At 46.5% G+C, this 21251-nt stretch overlaps 3 protein-coding genes across 4 annotated transcripts in view; 2 read left to right on the top strand and 1 right to left on the bottom strand.

Moving 5' to 3' along the window:
- tiam2b (TIAM Rac1 associated GEF 2b) overlaps window positions 1-6501 on the top strand; it is a 31446-nt gene extending 24945 nt beyond the window's left edge. For both annotated transcript variants that reach the window (XM_084700562.1, XM_084700563.1), the window contains exons 15-26: window positions 433-539; window positions 2507-2695; window positions 2873-2941; window positions 3113-3238; window positions 3342-3450; window positions 3593-3772; window positions 3985-4103; window positions 4275-4383; window positions 4502-4560; window positions 4783-4873; window positions 5019-5106; window positions 5209-6501. In XM_084700562.1, coding sequence (XP_084556688.1) covers window positions 433-539; window positions 2507-2695; window positions 2873-2941; window positions 3113-3238; window positions 3342-3450; window positions 3593-3772; window positions 3985-4103; window positions 4275-4383; window positions 4502-4560; window positions 4783-4873; window positions 5019-5106; window positions 5209-5806 — 1844 coding nt within the window. In that variant the 3' untranslated portion in view covers window positions 5807-6501. The remainder of the gene's footprint in view (window positions 1-432; window positions 540-2506; window positions 2696-2872; window positions 2942-3112; window positions 3239-3341; window positions 3451-3592; window positions 3773-3984; window positions 4104-4274; window positions 4384-4501; window positions 4561-4782; window positions 4874-5018; window positions 5107-5208) is intronic.
- Window positions 6502-7868: 1367 nt separating this feature from the next.
- cldn20 (claudin 20) lies at window positions 7869-15437 on the top strand. Its single transcript, XM_084700054.1, has 3 exons — window positions 7869-8468; window positions 11782-11832; window positions 12322-15437. Exon 3 carries the CDS (start codon window positions 12474-12476, stop codon window positions 13419-13421), a length of 948 nt encoding a protein of 315 aa, XP_084556180.1. The 5' UTR covers window positions 7869-8468; window positions 11782-11832; window positions 12322-12473; the 3' UTR covers window positions 13422-15437.
- A 1590-nt stretch (window positions 15438-17027) lies between these two features.
- Window positions 17028-21251, bottom strand: part of stxbp5a (syntaxin binding protein 5a (tomosyn)) — a 67123-nt gene continuing 62899 nt past the window's right edge. Inside the window, exon 25 of the mRNA XM_084700625.1 lies at window positions 17028-20112. Coding sequence (XP_084556751.1) covers window positions 20071-20112 — 42 coding nt within the window. The 3' untranslated portion in view covers window positions 17028-20070. The remainder of the gene's footprint in view (window positions 20113-21251) is intronic.

The following is a 21251-nucleotide window of genomic DNA, read 5'->3' as shown; positions in this document are numbered from 1 at the left end:
CAGTAGCTATTTATAAAAATTCTGGGAAGACAATCAAGGATATTTATGTTTGAAATGAGTTTTCAGATGAAGCCGTGGGTATTCAGGGTTTGGCGTCCTTGACAAAGGAATTGTGCTTGTGGTAAAGCAGTGAGATGACAGCGATGTGCTGTTTTCTTGTGGGCCTCCGGTGTGCCGTGTTTAAAAGCTCTTGGGACAGGAGCACGAGGCCAAATGAACTGCCTCTCCCCACTGTGTGTGTACTGAGGTTAGATCAATGCTCGTTGACACCAGTCAGGTCCACTTAACTACCCAGCAGCGATGCCCCTTCCCTGGGGAAGACAGCTGCCTGGAGCGCTTCAAACCCATGAATTCTCCCTCAGCTAATGTCAGCCATTTCTGTCTTCTTCTCCATTTGATTATTTGGTCCCGTCTGTCTTTCCCGTTCCACAGAAATGACTCTGGTCACCCAGGAGGTTCCAGAAAGTTACGTTGCATCTGCCGTTGACGACGCGTCACCGCCCCCACGTCTCATTGATGACACAGAGCACCTTGCACAGGTGAGCTGGAGTGTGTGTAAGCTAAAGTAGGTGTGTTGTGTTTCACAGCGTGCCTACTGTGAGTACTTAGGATTTACTGGTGAAAACAACTTGTGCGTAGTAGAAATCCAAGACACATTTGGACTCTGTCCAAAACCACAGGTGACCCCAAACCTGACCTACTGACATACATATCACATCCTATCAATCTAAACATTTTCTTGTGACGAGAAAGACTGCTCATTTGAGGGTGAACAATACAGACATGAAAAAAAACGGAATACTTCCAGAAGACTCCCTCACACCATTGACTTCTGTCCTACCCTGAATTTAAACTCAACTCAGCCTCAGAACTGCAAATCAAACACTATGTCCTCTTGAGTCTTATAATTCACTCTCTCTGCTTCCACTGGAATCCCTCCTTGGCTAGCTGTCCTTGCTTCCTCTGAGCCTGCTCGAGCCGAGCCGAGAGCAGCCCTGTCAGCACATGACCCCTGAGCAGACCGCTAATCCAGGCTTTACTCCATAAGTGTGTATGACTGAGTGAGAGAGAAAATAGAGCTAACCCAAGGATTATGGCTATCGGGAGGGGTTACCACGCCTGGTGCTGGCATGTAGAGTACCGACTGTGTCCAGCTACAAGTGTAGCCAGTGGCAAAACGCCGGAGCTCCGCTCCCGTCCGTAGGGGCCATGTGCGGGGTGCTACCCCAGAAGGAGGAGGGAGAGGCTGGACACCTCTTCTCCAAGTTCAGCCTGACGTTCCTCAGACAGTCCGTCAAGGACAAGCTGACTGGGGTGCTGTCCAACGCTGCCTCCTGCATGGTCTGTGGCCGGCCTGTCGAAGGGATCGTCCTGCTGGTAACGACTTTCCCGGGTCTTCCGTATGCGTGTTTTGCCTGGGCTGTGGGAAAGCATTGGCATTGTGCTGTGTGTTTACTATTAACTGTGCTTCTGTGTGTTTGTTTGGCCTGGGCAACAACGCCAATCTGCTGTGCGTGCGCTAGAGCTATAATGTAATTGCCTGCTCAAAAAGTTTTTTGTTTTATATTAGTGTTGGAGGAGAGTTGAGGTAGGACTTAAAACATGCACTCACACTCCACTGAGACATGCAGAGGAGACTGCGAGAGGAAATAATAAGCTCATAAATGTTAATGCTTATGAAGGGAAACTTTTTCACCTTTTCCTTTTACCTGCTTCTCATTTCCCGGGGTATTAAAAGCTTGGATTGCGGCGCGGCACAACAGTCCAAACCCAGGGAATTTATCAGTCTGTCAGCACTTTATTATAGCCTGGCAGGACAAATTATGATGACAAATGGCCAACGCTCCGGCTGGGAAGCTTCCCGTGTTCCGAGACCTGCTGGAAAAGAAACGCTGCGAGCTGAGGACATGAGGAGCGCCGGATCCTCAAAGACCCTCTCAGGGTGAAATGATGGTCACGCTTCGAGTGAGGAAGTACAGTGTGAAAAGTGAACTCCTTTTGTTTGATCCCTCGAATCTCGAGCCTCGGCCTCTCCTTTGTTCTGCTGACGGTGTTTGTTGCTTTCCGGCGCCGGGCATTATCCTGTCGAAGTCGAAACCGAACGTAGAAATGAGGAAGCAGTCATTGAGGTCCTCGATTTCGAGGGCTGCATAATTACTGTGGGAGAGTGAAACTGCCTTTGGCTCCCTCCCAAGACACTTCTCTACAGACGTGTTTACCTCCACTAGTGTCTAAATCCAAATCTCTCTTGATCCCTCTCTCCAACGGCAACGATACTCACGTCTGATTGGCTTACAAACCTGGCCGTCTGCCTCTTGATGCGCTCTCAGACGCTCACACGCTTTCACAGAGGGTGGACCACTCTCACTGACGAGAAAAGGCGGTTGTCACAGCTCGTTTGAACCGAAGCGCATTCCTTGACACCTCCAGGTCATGTCGGCGAGGAGAGATGAATGTGCTGCTAACCGGCTAACGCTCCACGTTTGCGCTGTTCTTTTTCACCCAGAATGTTGAGACGGTGTGCTCACTCTACCACACCTTCCCAGAGGGCTGTGGGGTGGTGGTGGACGGCCAGAGGAACCCCTACTCAGTCGAGAACGGCCTGCAGAGGCCCTGCCCACGCCACATGTCCATCTCCGAGAGGCTGTGCAAGGTCATCCAGGAGCTGGTGGACACTGAGAAGTCCTACGTGAAGGTAAATATCTCCTCACGTCTCTCCACACTGCCTGGGATGGAAGGCCATGCCAAGTCCTGGAGCAGAAGCTATGATGAACGTTCATGGTGCCTGTAGAAAAATGTCACATTCTGCTCGTGATGTGTAAATCGTCTGTGATGACGTTTCAGTCTAATGGCTTCTCTATGTGTCTCTCAGGATCTGGGCTGTCTGTTCAACATCTACCTGACCCCATTGCAGAATGAGACCTTCCTTAGCCAGGACGAGGTACAGTAGAGTGGAGGAGAATGTCGAAAACTCTCTCAACACCTAAGTTATAACCCACAGTCTACGCTGGAAGTCTGTCAATCTTGCAACCCGACAGTCTGTGTTGGAAGTGAGAACGTTTGACTTTGTGTTGTCATGTCTGACCACAGTCCTATCACCTTCCTCCCTCAGATGGAGTCTTTGTTTGGCAGCCTCCCTGAGATGCTGGACTTCCAGAAGGTGTTCCTCCACACCCTGGAGGAGCGGGTCGCCTCCTCCCCCAACTTCAGCTCCCTGGAAACCCCCGAGCAGTTTAAGGTACGGCCCCCTTCTGCACAGACACCCATGTGTTTTAATAACAGCTGAATGAGACTCGGAGTAGGCAGGATGACTTAAATCTCTTCTCCCTTTCTGCTTCCAGAAGCTACTCTTCTCGCTGGGCGGGTCCTTCCTCTACTACGCTGACCACTTTAAGCTCTACAGTGGCTTCTGTGCCAATCACATCAAGGTCCAGAAAGTTCTAGAACGAGGTAAAACCTCAAGCGCCGTAGACGAATATATCAGTCCTACACAGAACTCTATACCTCACATTGAGTGAATAACATCATCATGGATCACGACACTCTTTCAGTGCAGACACCTAAGCCCTAATCTATTTTCATCCCCGTCCAGCCAAAACGGACAGAGCTTTCAAAGAGTTCTTGGAAGCGAGGAACCCCACCAAGCAGCACTCGTCCACCCTGGAGTCCTACCTCATTAAGCCGGTCCAGAGGGTGCTGAAGTACCCCCTGCTGCTGCGGGAGCTGGTGTCCCTCACCGCCTCGGAGAGTGAGGAACACAGCCACCTGACGGGTACGAACGGGCTCCAGAGCTCTTTATGAGCGCACTCTCTCATGCCTGTACCAGTAGGGGCTGTATGGTACCATGCTGCACAGCGTCATGAGATGGACTTGCTCAGGAACTGTGTCTCTCTCTCTCTCTCTCTCTCTCTCTCTCTCTCTCTCTCTCTCTCTCTCTCTCTCTCTCTCTCTCTCTCTCTCTCTCTTTCTCTGTCGTTACCGCAGAGGCCCTGAAGGCCATGGAGAAGGTGGCCAGCCACATCAACGAGATGCAGAAGATCTACGAGGACTACGGCACCGTGTTTGACCAGCTGGTGGCGCAGCAGAGTGGTCCAGAGAAAGAGGTAACTCCCACGGCAACATCAACTGACGGAGATCTACGTACAGCATGTTTCGATTTTGAATCGATTTCTCAGTTTGATTAACGGAAGCCTGGCGATCTAAAACGCATGTTTGCTCATGAAGCCGGCTTGGTCGACCACACTCCTAGGCTAAGTGTCCTTTTCTCTCTCCAGGTAACGGAGATCTCCATGGGGGAGTTCCTCATCCACTCCTCCCTGGTGTGGCTCAACCCTCTCCCATCCCTGGGCCGCATGAGGAAGGACCCTGAGCTTACACTCTTTGGTGAGTGGAGCTGTCTACCACCACAGCTGGGACCTACTGTGGACCATGACTAGAGGGAGACATGTCAAGTCAGCCTCACATCATAATAAGACTACCCTCTCCTTTCTCCTTCCCTTAGTGTTCAAGAGAGCAGTGATCTTGGTCTACCGGGACAACAGCAAGATGAAGAAGAGGATGGTGAGTGCAGACTACCCTCAAACTCATTTTAAGCTGAGCATTGCTCCATAAAGTCAGATACGATGGTGTATTGCTTCGGTAATTCTGTTTGAACTGTGGAGTTTTTTTTTACCTGTGATTATCTGCTGCACTATTTGTGCGCCGCCTTGGATAAAAGCATAAATGAAGGAATAAATGGGAATGATTGACAGATGGTTCTCTGTTTGGGTTGTTCATTTGCAGACTACCTCACGTTCAGGCGACCTGGACCCCTTCAAGTTCCGCTGGCTCATCCCTGTGTCGGCTGTACAGGTCCGCCTGGGGAACGCAGCGGGTGAGTGACCTCAGCCCACCCAACCTCTGACCTCTGACCTCCAGACTAGGCTAGCAGCATGTTCAGCCACGTCATCATCATTATCGTCTTCAGTCTTTCTCTGGCTGTCAGACTGACCACCATGCACCGTGTTCTGTGTTCACAGGCACAGAGAACCCTTGTGTCTGGGAGCTGGTACATACCAAGTCTCAGGTGGAGGGGAGGCCAGAGACTGTGTTTCAGCTCTGCAGCGGGTGAGAGGAGACATCCTTTTATTCATAATTGTGTATTATTCCAAATATTTCCTTCAAACATCTGTGACATATCCAAATTCATTGTGTATTCATTCATTTCAGTGGCTTGGAGAGCAAGGCTAGTGTGTTGAAGGCCCTGCGCTCCCTGGTCAGGGACGGCACCAGGAGAGGGGTCCTGCCAGAGAGGACCCCCAGAGAACACCTGGGCTCCCTGCGGAGGAACCAGCCTCCAGCGGCCCGAGCCGGTTCCCTGAGGAGGAGACCACAGCGTTACACGGAGGCCCAGAAAGCCAGCCACGCCCACTCCGACGAGGGCAGTGTGTCCAGCGGGTCCCACCCCGGAGACACCCGCTCTGAGCCCCAGCTGCCCAGCCGCCCCACAGACCTCCCCAGCCTGGAGAGCAACACGCTGGGCAAGAGGGCCAGGCTCTGCTCCTTGACCAGCGCCCTGGAGGCCCAGCTCCAGAGACTCAACTTTACAGAGGAGGCCGTGCAGGGCACAGGGTCCCAGCAGGGGGATGCGCTTCGGCAAGAGGCCCACCATGCCCAGAGGAGGGCCCCAGACGAGCCTCAGTGTGTGGACTTCAACAGCATTATGGGGAGGGACTTTAGTGTGCAGAGCCTGGCTTCGGTGGTCAACGAGGATTGCTTCTACGACACCATCATGGGGATCCAGAAGGCTGCCATCCCCACACTATAGGGACACTGAACACTGCAGGGACACTGAACACTACAGGGACACTGAACACTACAGGGACACTGAACACTATAGGCGTTAACCGTGTTTATACCTGGCAACCTTATCAGACTGATTAGGTTATAGACGGATCACAGTGCTTTGTATTAAATCCAGTTCCACATTGTCGTAACATGGATGCTCCCTCTTGGCCAAGCTAGACTCTAAGCTCTGAACACAGTTGCCTATGATCAACAACATTCCTTTTGTCATTTCCTGATTCACATGAGGATGACAGTGTAAATATAACGCTCTGTGCACTATGCCAGTTTCGAAAGCTTTTTTATGGTCTCTTGCTTTTTTGACAAAAGCAGTTGTTAGTTCAATACTGGAATTGCTTGATTGAAAACAAAAACTGTATTTCTAGTGCTGAATTCTATTTATGTAGATGTTTCTTTTATGTTGTGTTCATTTCCCTGTATCGACCAACTACAAAGACATGTAGCATGTAACCTATTTAATAGAACACATTAACTTAAAAAAGACCCTTGAAAGCTATTTCGCATTTGAAGCAATTTGATGTATCGCTAATATTATTGTTAAAATAATATCTGGCTGAACTGTAATTTATTTTCTAATAATGTGTATATCCTTTTCATAAATTTCATGCTGTACAGATAAGGTAATGTGCTGTAATATTTAATTAAACCCTTTTACATATTGGCTTGATCAAATTGATTTCTCGTTCTGTACTCAAAATAAATAGCGATTTGCATTCATTATTATTGAATGGGGATTTAGACATAACCTGGCAACCTCCAACCTGTTGCTCATCCAGTGAAAGTAGGTCTGTGATCCAAAACGAGATCAACTATCAGAGCCACAGACACCATCACAGCTGTACTGTAGTCCACCCATGAACTGGGTGTGCGTTTGCGTGTGTGTGTGTGTTTCTCTGGGAAGGCTGCAAAGCGGAGACTGTGGTAGATTCTTCAGCCACAGCAGAAGAAGAAGGGCTTTAAGGCAGCAGCACTACAATCACTCCTAATTGCTAGTCGTCCTCCCCTGGTCTTTATGTTGTGAGGGGCTTGTGGGCGGTGTTAGTCATGTGTGGGAGTGAGGCTCTTTTACAGCACGGCTCTTTGTTGTTCTGTCGTCGTCTGTCATCCAAATGGAACAGGAAGGAGCTGGAGTACAAGCAAGCAAGCGAGCAACCAAATGGACATTTTTTTTTTTCTTTTTCTGACGGTCGGTTGTATTAGGAGAATGTCCTTGATCATTGAACACAGCAGCCCAGACATACAAGTGTAATACATTGCATGCATAAAATGGAATGCCACACACACACATACACACACACACACGTAAGATAAGGACAGACTCTCAAACAGATGCAGGCATCCCTGTGAGAAGGGGGTTTAAGGTCCTTGCAGCAGCATGATGTGGAACAGACTTTTTTTTATCCGGGAAAACAAGAAGCCTGTGCAGTTTCTGTTGCCACAGTAACACCTATGTGAAGGACCATAAAGCCCCCCCCCCACCACCACCTCCACCACTCACACACACACACACACACACACATATCTATTCACAGAGGCTCCATCTCCCGACATACTGCCACTCAACAGCAGTCTGACAGCCTGAAGTGGAGAGATAGCACTCCCCAATATGTCTGCTCTTCCTGGACAAAGGCTGGGGAACGGGCTTTGGTGTTGCAGCAGACGAATGATCAAGAGAGACGAGGATGATGGAGGAATGGTTGGATCTCTCTGTGGGTGAAGACTGAAGACTGGGCTCAACAGCCCACTGGCAGCCAAACTAACACACACACACTCATACACACGCATACACTCACAATTTTCAAGGAATCACAGGAGTGCCCAGGCACCCCTCCCTCCCTCCCTCCCTCCCTCCCTCCCTCCCTCCCTCCCTCCCTCCCTCCCTCCCTCCCTCCCTCCCTCCCTCCCTCCCTCCCTCCCTCCCTCCCTCCCTCCCTCCCTCCCTCCCTCCCTCATCCCTCTCCCTCATCCTCCTCTCAAAACTCACACCGCCTACCACTACACTCTCCTTCCTGGCTCATGTCAGGTTCTACCCTGAACAATAGCTGGATTTCTCTCCACAAAGACCAAAGCTACACAGAAGGACAGATTAGCGTACTTGGACACAGCAGGATCCCAGCCTCAGAACATCAGTCTGTAATTCATCCAGGACTGTCCTTGTGAGGCCTCTGGGATTTACATTGAAAAACACAGAGAGAAAGAAGACTCAAGACAAGAAAGCCTGGGATCAAAGAGAAACATTGCTCTAATATGGTATAGCTCTAACTAGCATTTTTAGCTCCCACCATACTTTGGGCAGCGAGCTGGCTGTTGCTGGCCGGTGTTGTGTGGGAGTGTAACCCGCTGACGGTGTGGAGCTGATGGAATGTGCTGTGCTGGACTCAGGACGTATTCAACTGACATTCACGCCTGGGGTCCCCACTCTACCTGGGTTGGAAATGCTTTGTGAGAACCTAAACTACTACTCGCTGAGCTGACACACACAGTCTCTCCCACACACACACACACACACACACACACACACACGCACTTGAACGTAAACACAGGCACGTAGTTCTTTACACACGGGACTAAATCTATTCCAGTTTGTGCCAATTATAAAGCTGGATGGAGCTTTCCAATAAGTGGTAAGTGCTTCTAGTGCTTTTTCATGTACAGTTCATTAAAACATGTTCATGTAGAATGGACTTTTTCCCGTTCTTAAATAGACCCTCCGTTTATTCTGTAATCTAACATTAGACGGAGATGTGTCCGACGATGACAGTGTGTTTATGCTACAACATCTGTTAGCAACTTGAGCATGTTATGTAACCTAGGATAGTCTGTCCTAAGAACTTTGTTGAGAGTGTGTTTATTTTCGGTTCCCATCTTTACCAGGGTTAATGGTTATCTAAATCAGCCAACAGGATCCAAGCTTTCCCCTCATCATTCCAGTGCCACTCTAAATGTAAAGTCAGTGAGAACTGGAACAAAAATAGATTATTTTTTTAAAAGCTGAAGGTTATCTAACCATCAGTAGTTGGCTGTTTTCTATTTAAAAACAGCCTGTTATTTATAAACCCCCACATTTACAGTTTGATGCTTTGTTCATGAAAACCCAAACCTTCAAATCATCCTCTGACAGATAACAATGAGCTTTTCCTTAGAGCAAATAGGCCATCTATATTCCTGTCTCTTTGACGACTTAGGAAGTGTCGATGCCCCGAGGCTGAGTTGGAGGTTTTTCAACTGAAAGGACCAGTCTCCTCTCAGAAATTCAATTTCATCCCATGTTCTGCCTTCTGGAGAGGCATGAATCCCTTAGCTTTAATGCGAGTTCTTTTTGTCTTTTAACTTTGCTTCTCCTACTTTTTTAGTTTTAAAAATAGATTTTGCTAAATGAGTCTAACACGTTTTTAATGGGCTTGTATGAACAACCTTTAAAATAAAAGGAACAGCACAGCACAAACCTGTAATCAGTTCCAGACTTTCAGACATACATCGAAACAGTTTGGTTTTACTGTATGAGTGTTCTTCATTATGTTCCAATAAAATGCGTTGGCCAGCTGACCAATTTAACAATTTCTTCTTCAAAACAGACTTCAAATAAACCTGGGGGGAAAAAAAGTATTTTGCCAGTTGACATTAACAAGGTATCTGGTGAATAGAACATGAATACGCTTTCCTTCAAACCACTAATCCAAGTGGTTTGGAAAACCGTGTCTTTTCTAGATCTTCTTGAAACATCATCAACACTGGGTGCCGAGTACAATGATCAATACTAGACAGAGAACTGTAACAGTGACTGATGTCAAAGATTCCCCTCAACCCCTGCAGCTCTGGCGAGGGGTTAAGGAGAACCACAGAAAGTGTATTCAGTCCCCAGGAGATCTCCAGAGCACCAGAAACGGCACTGCTCTTCAGAGAGTCATCTTGGTTCCCACCTCCCTGTTCTTCCCACGCTCTCGTTGCACTGCTCAGGGCAAACAGTGCACCAGATACATAACATGCCTTCATGTACTGGAGCCCCATGACTCAAAGACACAAGCATGTCCTGGATACAGTGCTGTGGGTCTACTTGCAACTACGCAGTCAAAGACGTACTCCTTTTAAATCATTTGTTTTCTATATGTAGAAATGGCAGTTAATATGTACAGTGTCTATCTTTCAAGTGAATGTTCTGTCTGATGAGATGTTTACATCCTCTCGGGTGCATTACTAAGTTCATGACCCACAATGGACTCAGCAACTGCAGTCAACTTAACGATGAGGAATTCTTTCAGCCAAGAATAGAAACAAACAGCAAAAACACACTGGGATTTATGAGATTGTACAAGGACATATTCCCAGCAACACTGAGTCATTTCCAGAGCTGTAATTGTCAAATACATGAAAGTATACTTGTTACATATACCCATCATTTCAAAAAATCAAAAAGTTGTATTTCCATAAAAGACTTTGATGCTGGAGCTCAAAAACAACCACATCCTGTAAATCAGCATGTCATACAATTTGAATGTGCTGCAGTTCCAGAGCCAGTTTAGAGGAGCAGACATGCTTTGCAATCCAGCCCAACTTTGGTGCCCGGAAGGCAAAAGGACAAACAGTGGAGCCTGCTTTTAATGGTCTGCCATGTCCTGTCACATCATAGCTCAGCACTCGCTACCCTGGAACCACAATATTCCCCTTCTCCCACAGCACCCTCCTCACACTGTACAACACAACCCAATCTAGCCATGCACACACGCTATCGCGGAGATGACGTGCATGTACAGTGCGACTATAGTGCACTGATGCCTCCACTATACAGAGTCTGGATGCCTCGAGTACTGTATAGGGCCTGTCTGAAGGCTGAGGCCCACAGAGGGACCTGTGCTGGAGAGAGAGTGCAGTGCCGGGGAGCCAGATGCCTTCAGCAGAGGGCCGTAATTAGAGCTAGGACGAGCCTCCTGAGGAGGACCACCGCTGTGGTAATGATCACGGTGGCATTTCCCCTCCATGGTCTCTTAGGGGGAGGATAGGTGGGCCCTGGGAGGGGGCCTGCCATTGAGGGCCTGTTAGGGAGAACAGCTACCAGGAGTTAAGGTCAAATTATGTTTAGTTCAAGTACCATTTTTCCTCCCTTTCCAGTGATGTAGTTTTTCTCCGCAGCGGGGTGGCTGTGGGTTTGTGGATACTGGGGGGGGGGGGGGGGGGTCATGTGTGTGTGTGTGGGGGGGGGGGTAGGCTGCTAAAGTCTGATAGGAACCTGAGGGAAGGGCAGAGTAAAATTGATGTTTTCATGTTAAGCCCTCCGGTAATTGTTCCTGTTCAGGCAGGTTGGACTCTGTCACAATAGGGTGCTTTGTGCTGTCACACTGTGGATGTATAGACGGAGGATTACACTGAGGAGAGGCTGGGGCTGGCAGCGTACTGCTAGGTTTGGTCCCCACAAAGGGACGGGGCGGTTACCAACCTTATCAGTGTTCTGCAGTGTGCCATTAGTTCACGTGGTCGCATGTGGACGACACCTTCTCATGACTGAGAACCAAATAACGAAAGCTCCCTGTCCTCCTCTGATTGTTGTTTGACTGTGTGACGATACAACAAATCAGAGCGAATGCAAAACACGATCCATAGGTGTATAAAATGAGCCTCCTTGAGAATCTTTCATCATTCATTTCCGGCTGTTCCAACACCTCATTGCGGCTATTTGACCGAATCAATGACCTTCAGGTTACTTGTCCAGTTCTTTGACCGGCACACCAGCACTAGGCTCAGTTTTGCACCATTCCTCTCAGTTCACCGCTCTGTGCTCCTTAACGCGTGCTCACAAGCAAACAAGACTCATCCTTTATGGGACATTGAAAAGGATGGAATTGTATGTGCTGTTGCTAAGGCGACGTTAGGAAGAGTGGTTGTTACATGCTGGGAAAGCAATTCACCCCATTTTTGTGTTGGGCTCTGTCTCCTCTGTGCCAGACATCATTGGAATCGGCTGACGCACAATGGCACACTGCTCAAGACATAAAGGTAAGGATTTTTGCTTTTATTTTGTTATTACTAACATCACTTCATCATTCACGTCATCATTTATATATGTTCTCACCAGAGAGGAAGCCATAGACACCCCCACAGAAAAAAACCCCACTTATAATTCAATGAAAATTAGGGAATTACACATTTTCTTAGCCATGCATGTTTAAAATCAGAGCATCACTCTGTGTTCCGTCGCAGCGTTTACCTGACAGCTAAAGTAAAAGAAACCTCTAAAAAGAGTAACCCACTTTTGGAGGACGCGCACTGCAGCTTTAAATTCACATAATTGAGTCCTTCAATGAACACCACAAACTGGTATGCAGAGTCCGAAATGTTACCCGCGCACATGCTTCCCCCGCTGAAAAAAGCGAGGCGAAAAGAGGAACGCACCATCCTCCCCCCAGTCACCAGCCCCTGCGCCTCATCTGTCTGAACGTCACGCTCGCTCACCCAGTTCAATTCTCATTTCGCTTTTTATCGCAGACCACTGGAGCCTGCACTGAGGAATTATCTGCTGTCAGGACCTGCGCTGGGGAGATAGGGAGAGCGGGAGCGAGCTCGGGCCACCGCAAGGTGAGGGTGCCCGAGAACAGGGAGGACCGGAGCCTGACGCCGCCGGGAGGGCCAACACGACCATGGCATCCTCCGCCCTCCAGATCCTCGCCTTCGCCCTGGCGCTGCTGGGAGCCCTCGGCGCCACGGTGGCCACGCTGCTGCCCAACTGGAAGGTGAGCGCCGACGTGGGCACCAACATCATGACGGCCATCTCCCAGATGCAGGGGCTGTGGATGGACTGCACCTGGTTCAGCACGGGCGTGTTCAGCTGCACGCTCAAGTACTCGGTGCTGTCGCTGCCCGCCTACCTGCAGACGGCCAGGACCACCATGGTGCTGTCCTGCATGGTGGCTTCCCTGGGCCTCTGCCTCGCTGCCCTGGGGCTCAAGTGCACCCGCTGGGGGGGCAGCCACCGTGCTAAAGGACACACGGCCATCGCCGCAGGGGGGTGCTTCATCCTGGCTGGCGTCCTTTGCCTGGTGCCCGCCTCCTGGTTCACCAACGTGGTCATCACCAGCTTCCTGGACTCCAACGTGCCGGAGAGCAGCAAATACGAGCCTGGAGGGGCGGTGTACGTGACCTTCGTCTCCGCCGGGTTCCTCCTGGCTGGGGGGGTGATCTTTTGTTTGTCGTGTCCTGGGAAAAGAGAGGGGCAGCTGGACTACACTTCGTCCACGGACCCCAATAAACTGCTCCAGCAGCAGCTGCGGCAGGAGCAGCTCCAGCGTGACCAGCTCCAGCGTGACCAGCTCCAGCGTGACCAGCTCCAGCGCGACCAGCTCCAGCGCGAGAGACTGCAAGGCGAGCAGCAGCAGTGCCGCGAGCAGCAGACGCCCCAGGAGCCGGCGAGCCGAGATCAGCTACACCGGGACAAAGCAGCCCACGAGAAGCTCCAACCAGACGACCTGGACGAGGAAAAGCCGGCGAAGGACACTCTCCACCACGACCAGGAGCCGCAGTACTACTCCCCTTCAAGAGTTCCTCCCAAAGACGCCAGGGCTGGCTACAGCTTGCAGGACTACGTTTAAGGAACTCCCCCCGACGTTTCCCCCTCGTTTACGGGGCGAGATTGCAGTGGACTTCAGTTTGGGACGCCTTTTGTGATGGGAGAGGAAGGGAGAAAGAGAGAAAAATATAGAGGGGGGAAGGCAGAGGAGGGTAATGGCTTTGAGAGCCTTATCTCCCACGCTCATCTGGTCTATCTCATACTGCAGAAGGCGGCTGTAAAGGTATTCTGAAAGCCTTGGAAAAAACTGCTTGCATATCCAAGCGCTTCAGGCAAATTCCTTGTTTGCTGCTGCGGGTGATGAGTAGTGAAGACGAGGGTAGGAGGTGTCGCAAACATTGCACAGGCACAGAACGCATGCTGGAAATCCAGACAAAAGTTCCTTTTAAAAGTAAAAGCTTTTCCATGCCAAAGGTTTCAATAGAAAGAAAGTGTTGATCATCTGCTGCCGATAAAAATAAAAAAATAATTGAAGTTTGCTTCAAAAGCTTTGGAACTGTCTGCAAAGGAAAATGTAAAAGCCATTCTTCACAAGCGCGTGTCTTTCAGAAGCCATTTGCCTGGTGAGATTAAATAGGTCTAACCATCTTCAATCATCTTTCTAAAGCTAACAGACTGATTGATATTCAGTCTACGCATGCTATGAATGTAGCTTGTTTAATAATGTATTGGAATGCTGCGTAGTTGCTGAAACATTGCTACTAATGCTTGTGCCTAAAATGTGTTTTAACAGGATCTTGCTCAAAGTATTTTTAGAGCGACAATGAATATGATCAAAATGAACGTAAACTGAAACATCCAGTCCATCTTTGGCTGAGAGTCATGGGGGAGTGTTAAGGTCCAGGCGCAGGCTGTCGGAGATAATGATGCTCTTTGCTTTCCCATTATCCTCTCTTCACGGCTGGATGCACACCTCTCATTTACAGCACACGCACACACACTTGTCCTCTCCCTTTCCCCCGCTCCTCTCTCTGCAAGGTTGCAAGGGGAAAAGGGCCTTGCACCCAATCATCTTTAAGACGTGTGTCCGAATGTCATTGCCAGGGGGGGGGGGCACGGCGGTGGGGACTATTCTAAGGCCAGGGGTGGGCTGTTCCCTCTTGTCCACGGTAAGCCACAGGAGACTTCAGTGAAGCCTGCCTCAAGCCCCTCCCCTGGGACCTCTGCCCCCTCAACTCCCCCTAAACGGTTACTCAAACCAGCCTTCACCCTGCATCATTCTTTATTTCATCAGAAGAACTGTTCAGACTGGATTGAAATGGATGACATGTGAGGTGTTAAAAGTAGGACATTGATCTCAGGCATGAGCAGCTCTAGTCTGCTTTGCTGCTCATTTGGTAAAAAGGGACATGGGCACAATACCTCCAGAGAGTTCAGCTCCTTCACGGCTCTTTTTTCGGCGTCCCTCATGCTTGCCTCACGCGTCAGCACATATGCTCTCTTTCTCTTATCTGATATTAAAGCAACAAGGGCTCCTTTGAAAAACAACACTGTTCTCTTAGCAAGGATGTCTGCAACATACAGAAAAAAAATTGCTAATGCTTTGCGTTTTGCTTGTGCTTTTTTTGCTATTCGATGTGCACTTTAGAGGCATACATTTAGGTTTGTTTTGATTCATTTGATTCTGGTTTGTTTCATTACCGTTCAGGTCAGGATTTTAGGTTTTTCTAATCATGTAAAGGCATACAAATTAATACACAAGCCATTTAGACAGAAAATAATGTTTTATCTAAGAATGTTTTTGATTGTTTGTCTATGATACAGAGCGTCATGGAACAGTTCAGTCGTTCTATAAAGAGTCTGAGGACAGAACAACATACCACAATGGGGATAGTATATGGGCCACACAGAACTGCAACAAAACATGTTGACTGCAATACTCTGTTCTCTATGTTTCTCATCATCACTATGAATGTGTGAGTGTGCACAAATGCTACTGTTATCCTACATGTGGCAGCAATGCAAAAACTTGTATGCATCATTAAAGCAAATGCGTGTACTGATCCAAAAAGTGTTGATTCAGTGTCAAAATCAGATATTGGCAGCAGAGCTTGAGTGGAGCATAAAAACACTTATGCCAAGACTTTCCCAAACAAGTCCAAACACATCGTCTGTTCCTGAACTACATGCACACATTTCTTGTTTTCATGTTGCATGCTTTATTGTATCTGTGGTTGGACTTGTAACGCTGACAGATATCTTGAGTGTTTGCCATGAGGAACGCCAGTGGGTAGACTTTGCCAGTAGTCAGTGGTGTCCAAATGAAAAATCTGTATCCTCTTACACTGGGTGAAACCAGGCGTCAAATCAGCTCAATGCACACACAGCTGAGCACCCCAACAAAGCACACACAAACAACATGTCTAGAGTAGATTAACTTCCTCTGCTGCACAGCCTCTCATCAAACAAATGATGTTGGTCTCTGGGTTATTACCATTACTTTCAGTAATATTTTGGTTAATTCATGCACCAATTAAAATAAGAACATAGTGCCAATGTGGTTCCATTGTTTGGTTGGGCCTTGAGGATATAAAATTTACCTGCACACCCAAACAAAGTAATATGGGACCAGGAGTGTTCCCGTCAGAAAGAGAAAATATGCTTTCACTGTCAGGGAATAAACACTGATTGAGGACTGACGAAAGGCACGGAAAAATGTTTTCATAAAGATAAAAACAACTTCATTTTTAACTTGCAGTAAAGACATTTTTACAAATTTTTTTGAATAACAAGATGGTTATCAATAGGCCCTATGAACACACTATTTAGGGCTGTATGTGTTTTGTCATTATGACAGGACATTATGACTGTGACTATGACAACATGGCTGGAGTTGGTCACAAAACCTTACAATGAAATGACCTGTGTAGACTAGCTGCAATATGCTGTTACCTAAATCAAATGCTCTATGCGCCATTCTCCTCTTTTGTATTCCCTTGGCTGATTGTGTGTCCAACAGAAGCTGGACTTGCAAGTAACATACATGTTTAGAATAAACGGCATTTCAGAGTTTGTCTACCTCTCCTGTCGAAATTCTACCTTTCCATCAGAATCAAGGCTATCTAATAACTAGTCAGGGTTGTAGATGTTTTGTTGTGCACAAAGCGTCTTCAAAACAGAGAAACACCTTCATCTAGCTCCCCCCAAAACTCTTCTATATTTCAAACAACTAGCATCGCGGTATATGACGCCATCTACTGGATGCGTTAAATTATAACGGAACAACAAAACCATTTTTCTTTTGTTAAACCCCCATGGTTAACAGTTGCACTACTGCGTATATAACTTACAGTGTTGTGCTACTTCTTCAAATCAAGGATTAGTTGTGACTGTAAATCAAAATCTAGAAATGCTACAGATGCTGCTCTTCTTCAGTCTGATTGACCTCATTTCGGATGGGTGGCACACAGCCTGGGTGATGCTAGGGTTTGTGGGCCCCTGTCTAATTTGTACTGTGGGACCCAAAATCTAAAACATACAGGAATGTATGTGGTTATGCTGGGCCCTCTGTCTTACCAGGGCCCTTAGAATCGCTCTAATCTTGCCCCCGCTATGGCACCCCTTCATAGAACACCTTAAGGGCCATCAAGAATCAAACAGTAGGCTACAAAAGGGTGATTTTATTCACTTTTATTTTCCATTGCACAGTAATTTCTATCTACAGAATGTCTAAATTGTTTGTGGCAGCAGATAAAGTCATAAACATCCATGTGAAATTTGCATAAAACTGTACAAGAAAATTGGCTACAATGAGAAAATACTGCAACCCACGGATGACTGTTGAATTCAGGAGAGAAGATGGCAGATGACGGACAGACTCCCTCTTGTAGAATGAACATGGATGGTTACCGGGTACGAACACTGTATACTGCATACTTAGGTGTGGGGACAAGAAACGACTCACTCGACAGACAAGTTTAAATAATAGAGAAATGAAAAGAAAAATAACGAGAACTAGAAAGAGAGTACCTCAATCATATACAAGTCGTTTTCCTGAAGTTGTCTTTTTTTTTCTTTGCTCCGAAGAGGATTAAACAGGGCTACCTATCCACATCCACACAACAATGCATACTTAACATAGAGAAGATAACCAGAACCTTTTGTGGTAGTAGTATCACCAATATGGACCAACTGGAACATCCACCAGAGAGGGAGAAAAGGCAGAGTTAGATGAAGCATGTGTGCAAACACTGAACATGCGCCGACTATGACACAACATTCCAGAGGAGGTCAGCTGATGCCTGACGTCTCATTGCCATGGTTACAAAGCTTTTCTGCACATTTACAGATTGGTTGATAAAAAATTAGGTATTTTAGACAAGAAGGATATACAGCAAATAATTCGAATTGAACAGCAAAGAAGATTTACAAAAATATATAATAAAAAGATGACACGTGAAGAGAAGATCGCACAGTTGAACATTTTTTATAACGAACCACTTCCATCAGTATTATCGTGTAAATAGGATGGCTAAGTTCCATTCCAAAACCTTGAACCGATAACTTGCACTCTTGACAGTAGACCTATGTTCTGAAATGTGTCACTGTTGTTTTTCTTCAAACTCGGTAGTTTGTCAGATCAATGAAGTGAAGTCATCAAGGGCCTAAGAAAGGATGCAAGTATTCAGAATGGAGTCAAGGCCAGTGATGGATTATTGAGTCAGAATGCACGGTACCCAAAGCCTAGGGATGCACCCTGAGGGACTATAGCACTAAATGGAATCAGACCGTCATCTATACTGTATTTGAATTAGCACTGCCTTGGAATGCCAAGTTGACTAATGACACGATGGAACAAAAGCTAAAGTAATTCTTTGGCGTCAGAAAAATATGGCCTCTGTCCTTTTGTGCCACTTGAATTCTCCAAAACTCCCTTTCTTACTTTCCAGTTGGTCTTAGATTGTCAAACTATGAACCTATGTACAGCTGAACGGTTACAGCCTGGCAGAGGGAGAGAGAGAGAGAGAGAGACAGAGACACACACACGTGTGAACACTTGATATGGGCAACAGAACCAGATAACGGAAGGAGAGACAGCTCTGACAAACCAAACGTTTAGCAGCATCTCATGCACTCCAATAAATAACAGCTTGCTCTCACACACACATAAATACACAGACACACACAGAAATCCATTTTGTTTACGAACAAGTATTGTCAATTAAAAACAATAAAAGTGGTTTTCTCCCAAACGTATGACTTTCGCATGGATGACTGTACATCTGTATATATATTTTTTGTCCTGCATATATCAACACACAAATAGGGTTGTATACCCATATGTGTGTATTGTACGTGACTCCAAGGTGATGTGCGCTCCAAGTTCAAAGGTCCTTTTAGGAACTCTTAAAAAACCTAGTAGGTCCATGTCCAAAAACCCTTCAGTAGTACACTGGGTTAGATAGCATTCATACAGACACACTAGCAGACCAAGCCAAACAGTTAGGTGCTGACAATGTTTGAGAATGGAGGGAGAAGGTAGCATTTACATAGAACTGGACCCTCTGGTACTCTAGGAGTCAAGGGTCACACTTCTTAAGATCTTCTGATCTAACCTGTGGATCCAGATGTGATGTTTTTTTTATATTGGCGTTATTTCTGAATGATACAACTATGTCTTTTATATCCATGCCCTCTATTTGTTTCCAGCCCTTTTCTTGAAGGAGAAATGAATGGGATTTAGGATCCAAAGCCACAAAAAATGACATATGTTGGGACGTGACAAAAAATAATTGACACCATTCACTTTGACAACAATAGAAAAATAAAAACTGTTTCCCCCCAACACACAGAGCAAAATTAAACATAAACAAGAGGACTAATAAATAAAAACTGGTATACTGTTTCTAGGTATATGAACTTCCTCTATCGGATGAGTAGGAGAGTCTATAGAGCAAGGAGAAGGAGATCCAGTGTACATCGGAAAGACATTTTTCCGTTTTTCATCCAGCAACTCTCTGCATAAAGGAGGCTGTCACTATGACATCACATCCTGTGACTCTGGAAACATAACATCCCTCCCCTACTCCAAACACACGTGGCCTGTGCGTTGCCCACCTTGTTTTGCACTTGACAGTCGGAAGTGAATACAGCGTTGATCATTTATATAGATTTATGTATATATAATTATGTATATATATATTCTTTTTTCCTCTTTTTACATTTTGATTTTTTTTTTTCATAGTTGTTTGTTTATTCAATGTTTTTTTTTTTTTTTTTGTCTGTCTGTAGGCATTCTGGCCCCGGGTTGGTTGGAGCAGAGATGACGGCACAGAACATTTTGGCAAATAAGGATGGCGAAACCCCGGCAATCCAGCCGATTGGCTGCCACCGAGGGGATAAACAAACAGACCAGACAAACAAAGAGACGAGAACGTAAATAAGGAGCACGCTTTGTTTTCCCCATTTGAGCTTGTTCCTCTCGCCAGGCCACTCCTCAGTAGAACCACCTGACTGAGGTAAGTACAGTATACAACATTGTGCTAAGGAGGAGAATCCCACGTGTCCACCTAAGGAGGGATGGAGGAAGGGAGGAAGGGGAGGGAAGGAGGAAGGGAGGGAGGGAAGGAGGGAGGGAAGGAGGGACAGAGGAAGGGGACCCGTCGAGTCTGGATGAAGCAGTGGAATGTGACGGTGGTGTCCTTCCGGGTCGGCTTCCCCCTCGTCTGCGATCAGAACTGGTACCACTTCTTGTCTTTGCACTTCAGCATCATCTGGGAGGAAAAAGGCAGGGAGACGATGTCACGAAGATCATCCGCGTGCTCGCTGAAAGCTTGACCACGAGCTTCTCCGTAGCATCTCAAGTGTTTCTGAAGGACTACTGTAGTGCAGGATCTACGGTAACTACACTTATAGAGGGAACAGGTAACAATGGGGGTAACTTATTCTGGAAGACTGTCAGTTAGTGTGTCCTAACCTTTAGAGGTAAAACTCAGTCCTCTGAGTCTCTTCTGACTCACTGGTTGTACTAGAAGTTGGCAACCAAGGGGCATTGTTGTTGTGTCTTGTGCCTGTTTGGTCTCACTGGTTGGTAGGGACTAAATTGCTGTCCAGGGATGGAGGACTGACAACACTGTAATAATTAGACCGTCTACGGTTTCAAAGGATCCCATATCGCACTGGGGGATTTGTGCAAGTGTTCATGTAAATAAACCCAAGAGTGAAGTTATTATTATGTTTTTAAAAGAAAAAGAAACGAAAAAAAAAACAAAAAAAAAACATACACCATTCCTTGTTTTATGGTTGTGTCTTCTAATGGTAACAACTGGTTGAAAGTCAATACTCCACTGAACATGTCATATTTATAGCTGGATGTCATTTTGTTTTTCTAACTCCAGATAGCCTTAACTCTAAACACTGTTTATTAATATACACAATGTAAGTTATTCGTAATATATTACATAGTCCTGTTTGAATATCTCCAAAAAGTACATTTTGTCGTCCATTCCTGTTAGAGACTTGTTGAAGGCAATGTTGCTTTCTTCCCTTGGTACAGTTGGATCAGTTCTCAATAAAATGACCTATTGAAAATTAGTTAACAATTTCAACAATTTCCATATTTTGCATTACAACCCAGGACTTGATGTTGGTATGAGTTTACTAGTACATATTTTCTGTTAAGGGTTAATTTGGCAGAACTCTATATTTGAATGTTTATGTGGTCCTGACAGCGCAAATTTTGTTCTACAAAATACTCTTTGGCCTTGTGATTATTTGTATGGCTATTGTTTCTAGTTTAGATCTTTCAGAGATAAAATAAAATATTATTGGTTCCTATGTTTTGATGATGAAATTAATCAAATACATAGGCATGCTAATAACAACATTAGATAAACTGTTACTCTTTTAGTTT

The sequence above is a fragment of the Hypomesus nipponensis genome, chromosome 6 (assembly GCF_054491055.1).
Source record: "Hypomesus nipponensis isolate SF chromosome 6, ASM5449105v1, whole genome shotgun sequence".
Classification (NCBI taxonomy): Eukaryota; Metazoa; Chordata; class Actinopteri; order Osmeriformes; family Osmeridae; genus Hypomesus; species Hypomesus nipponensis.
The sequence above is the reverse complement of the archived record's forward strand: the minus strand, read 5'-3'. Positions and strand labels throughout refer to the sequence as shown.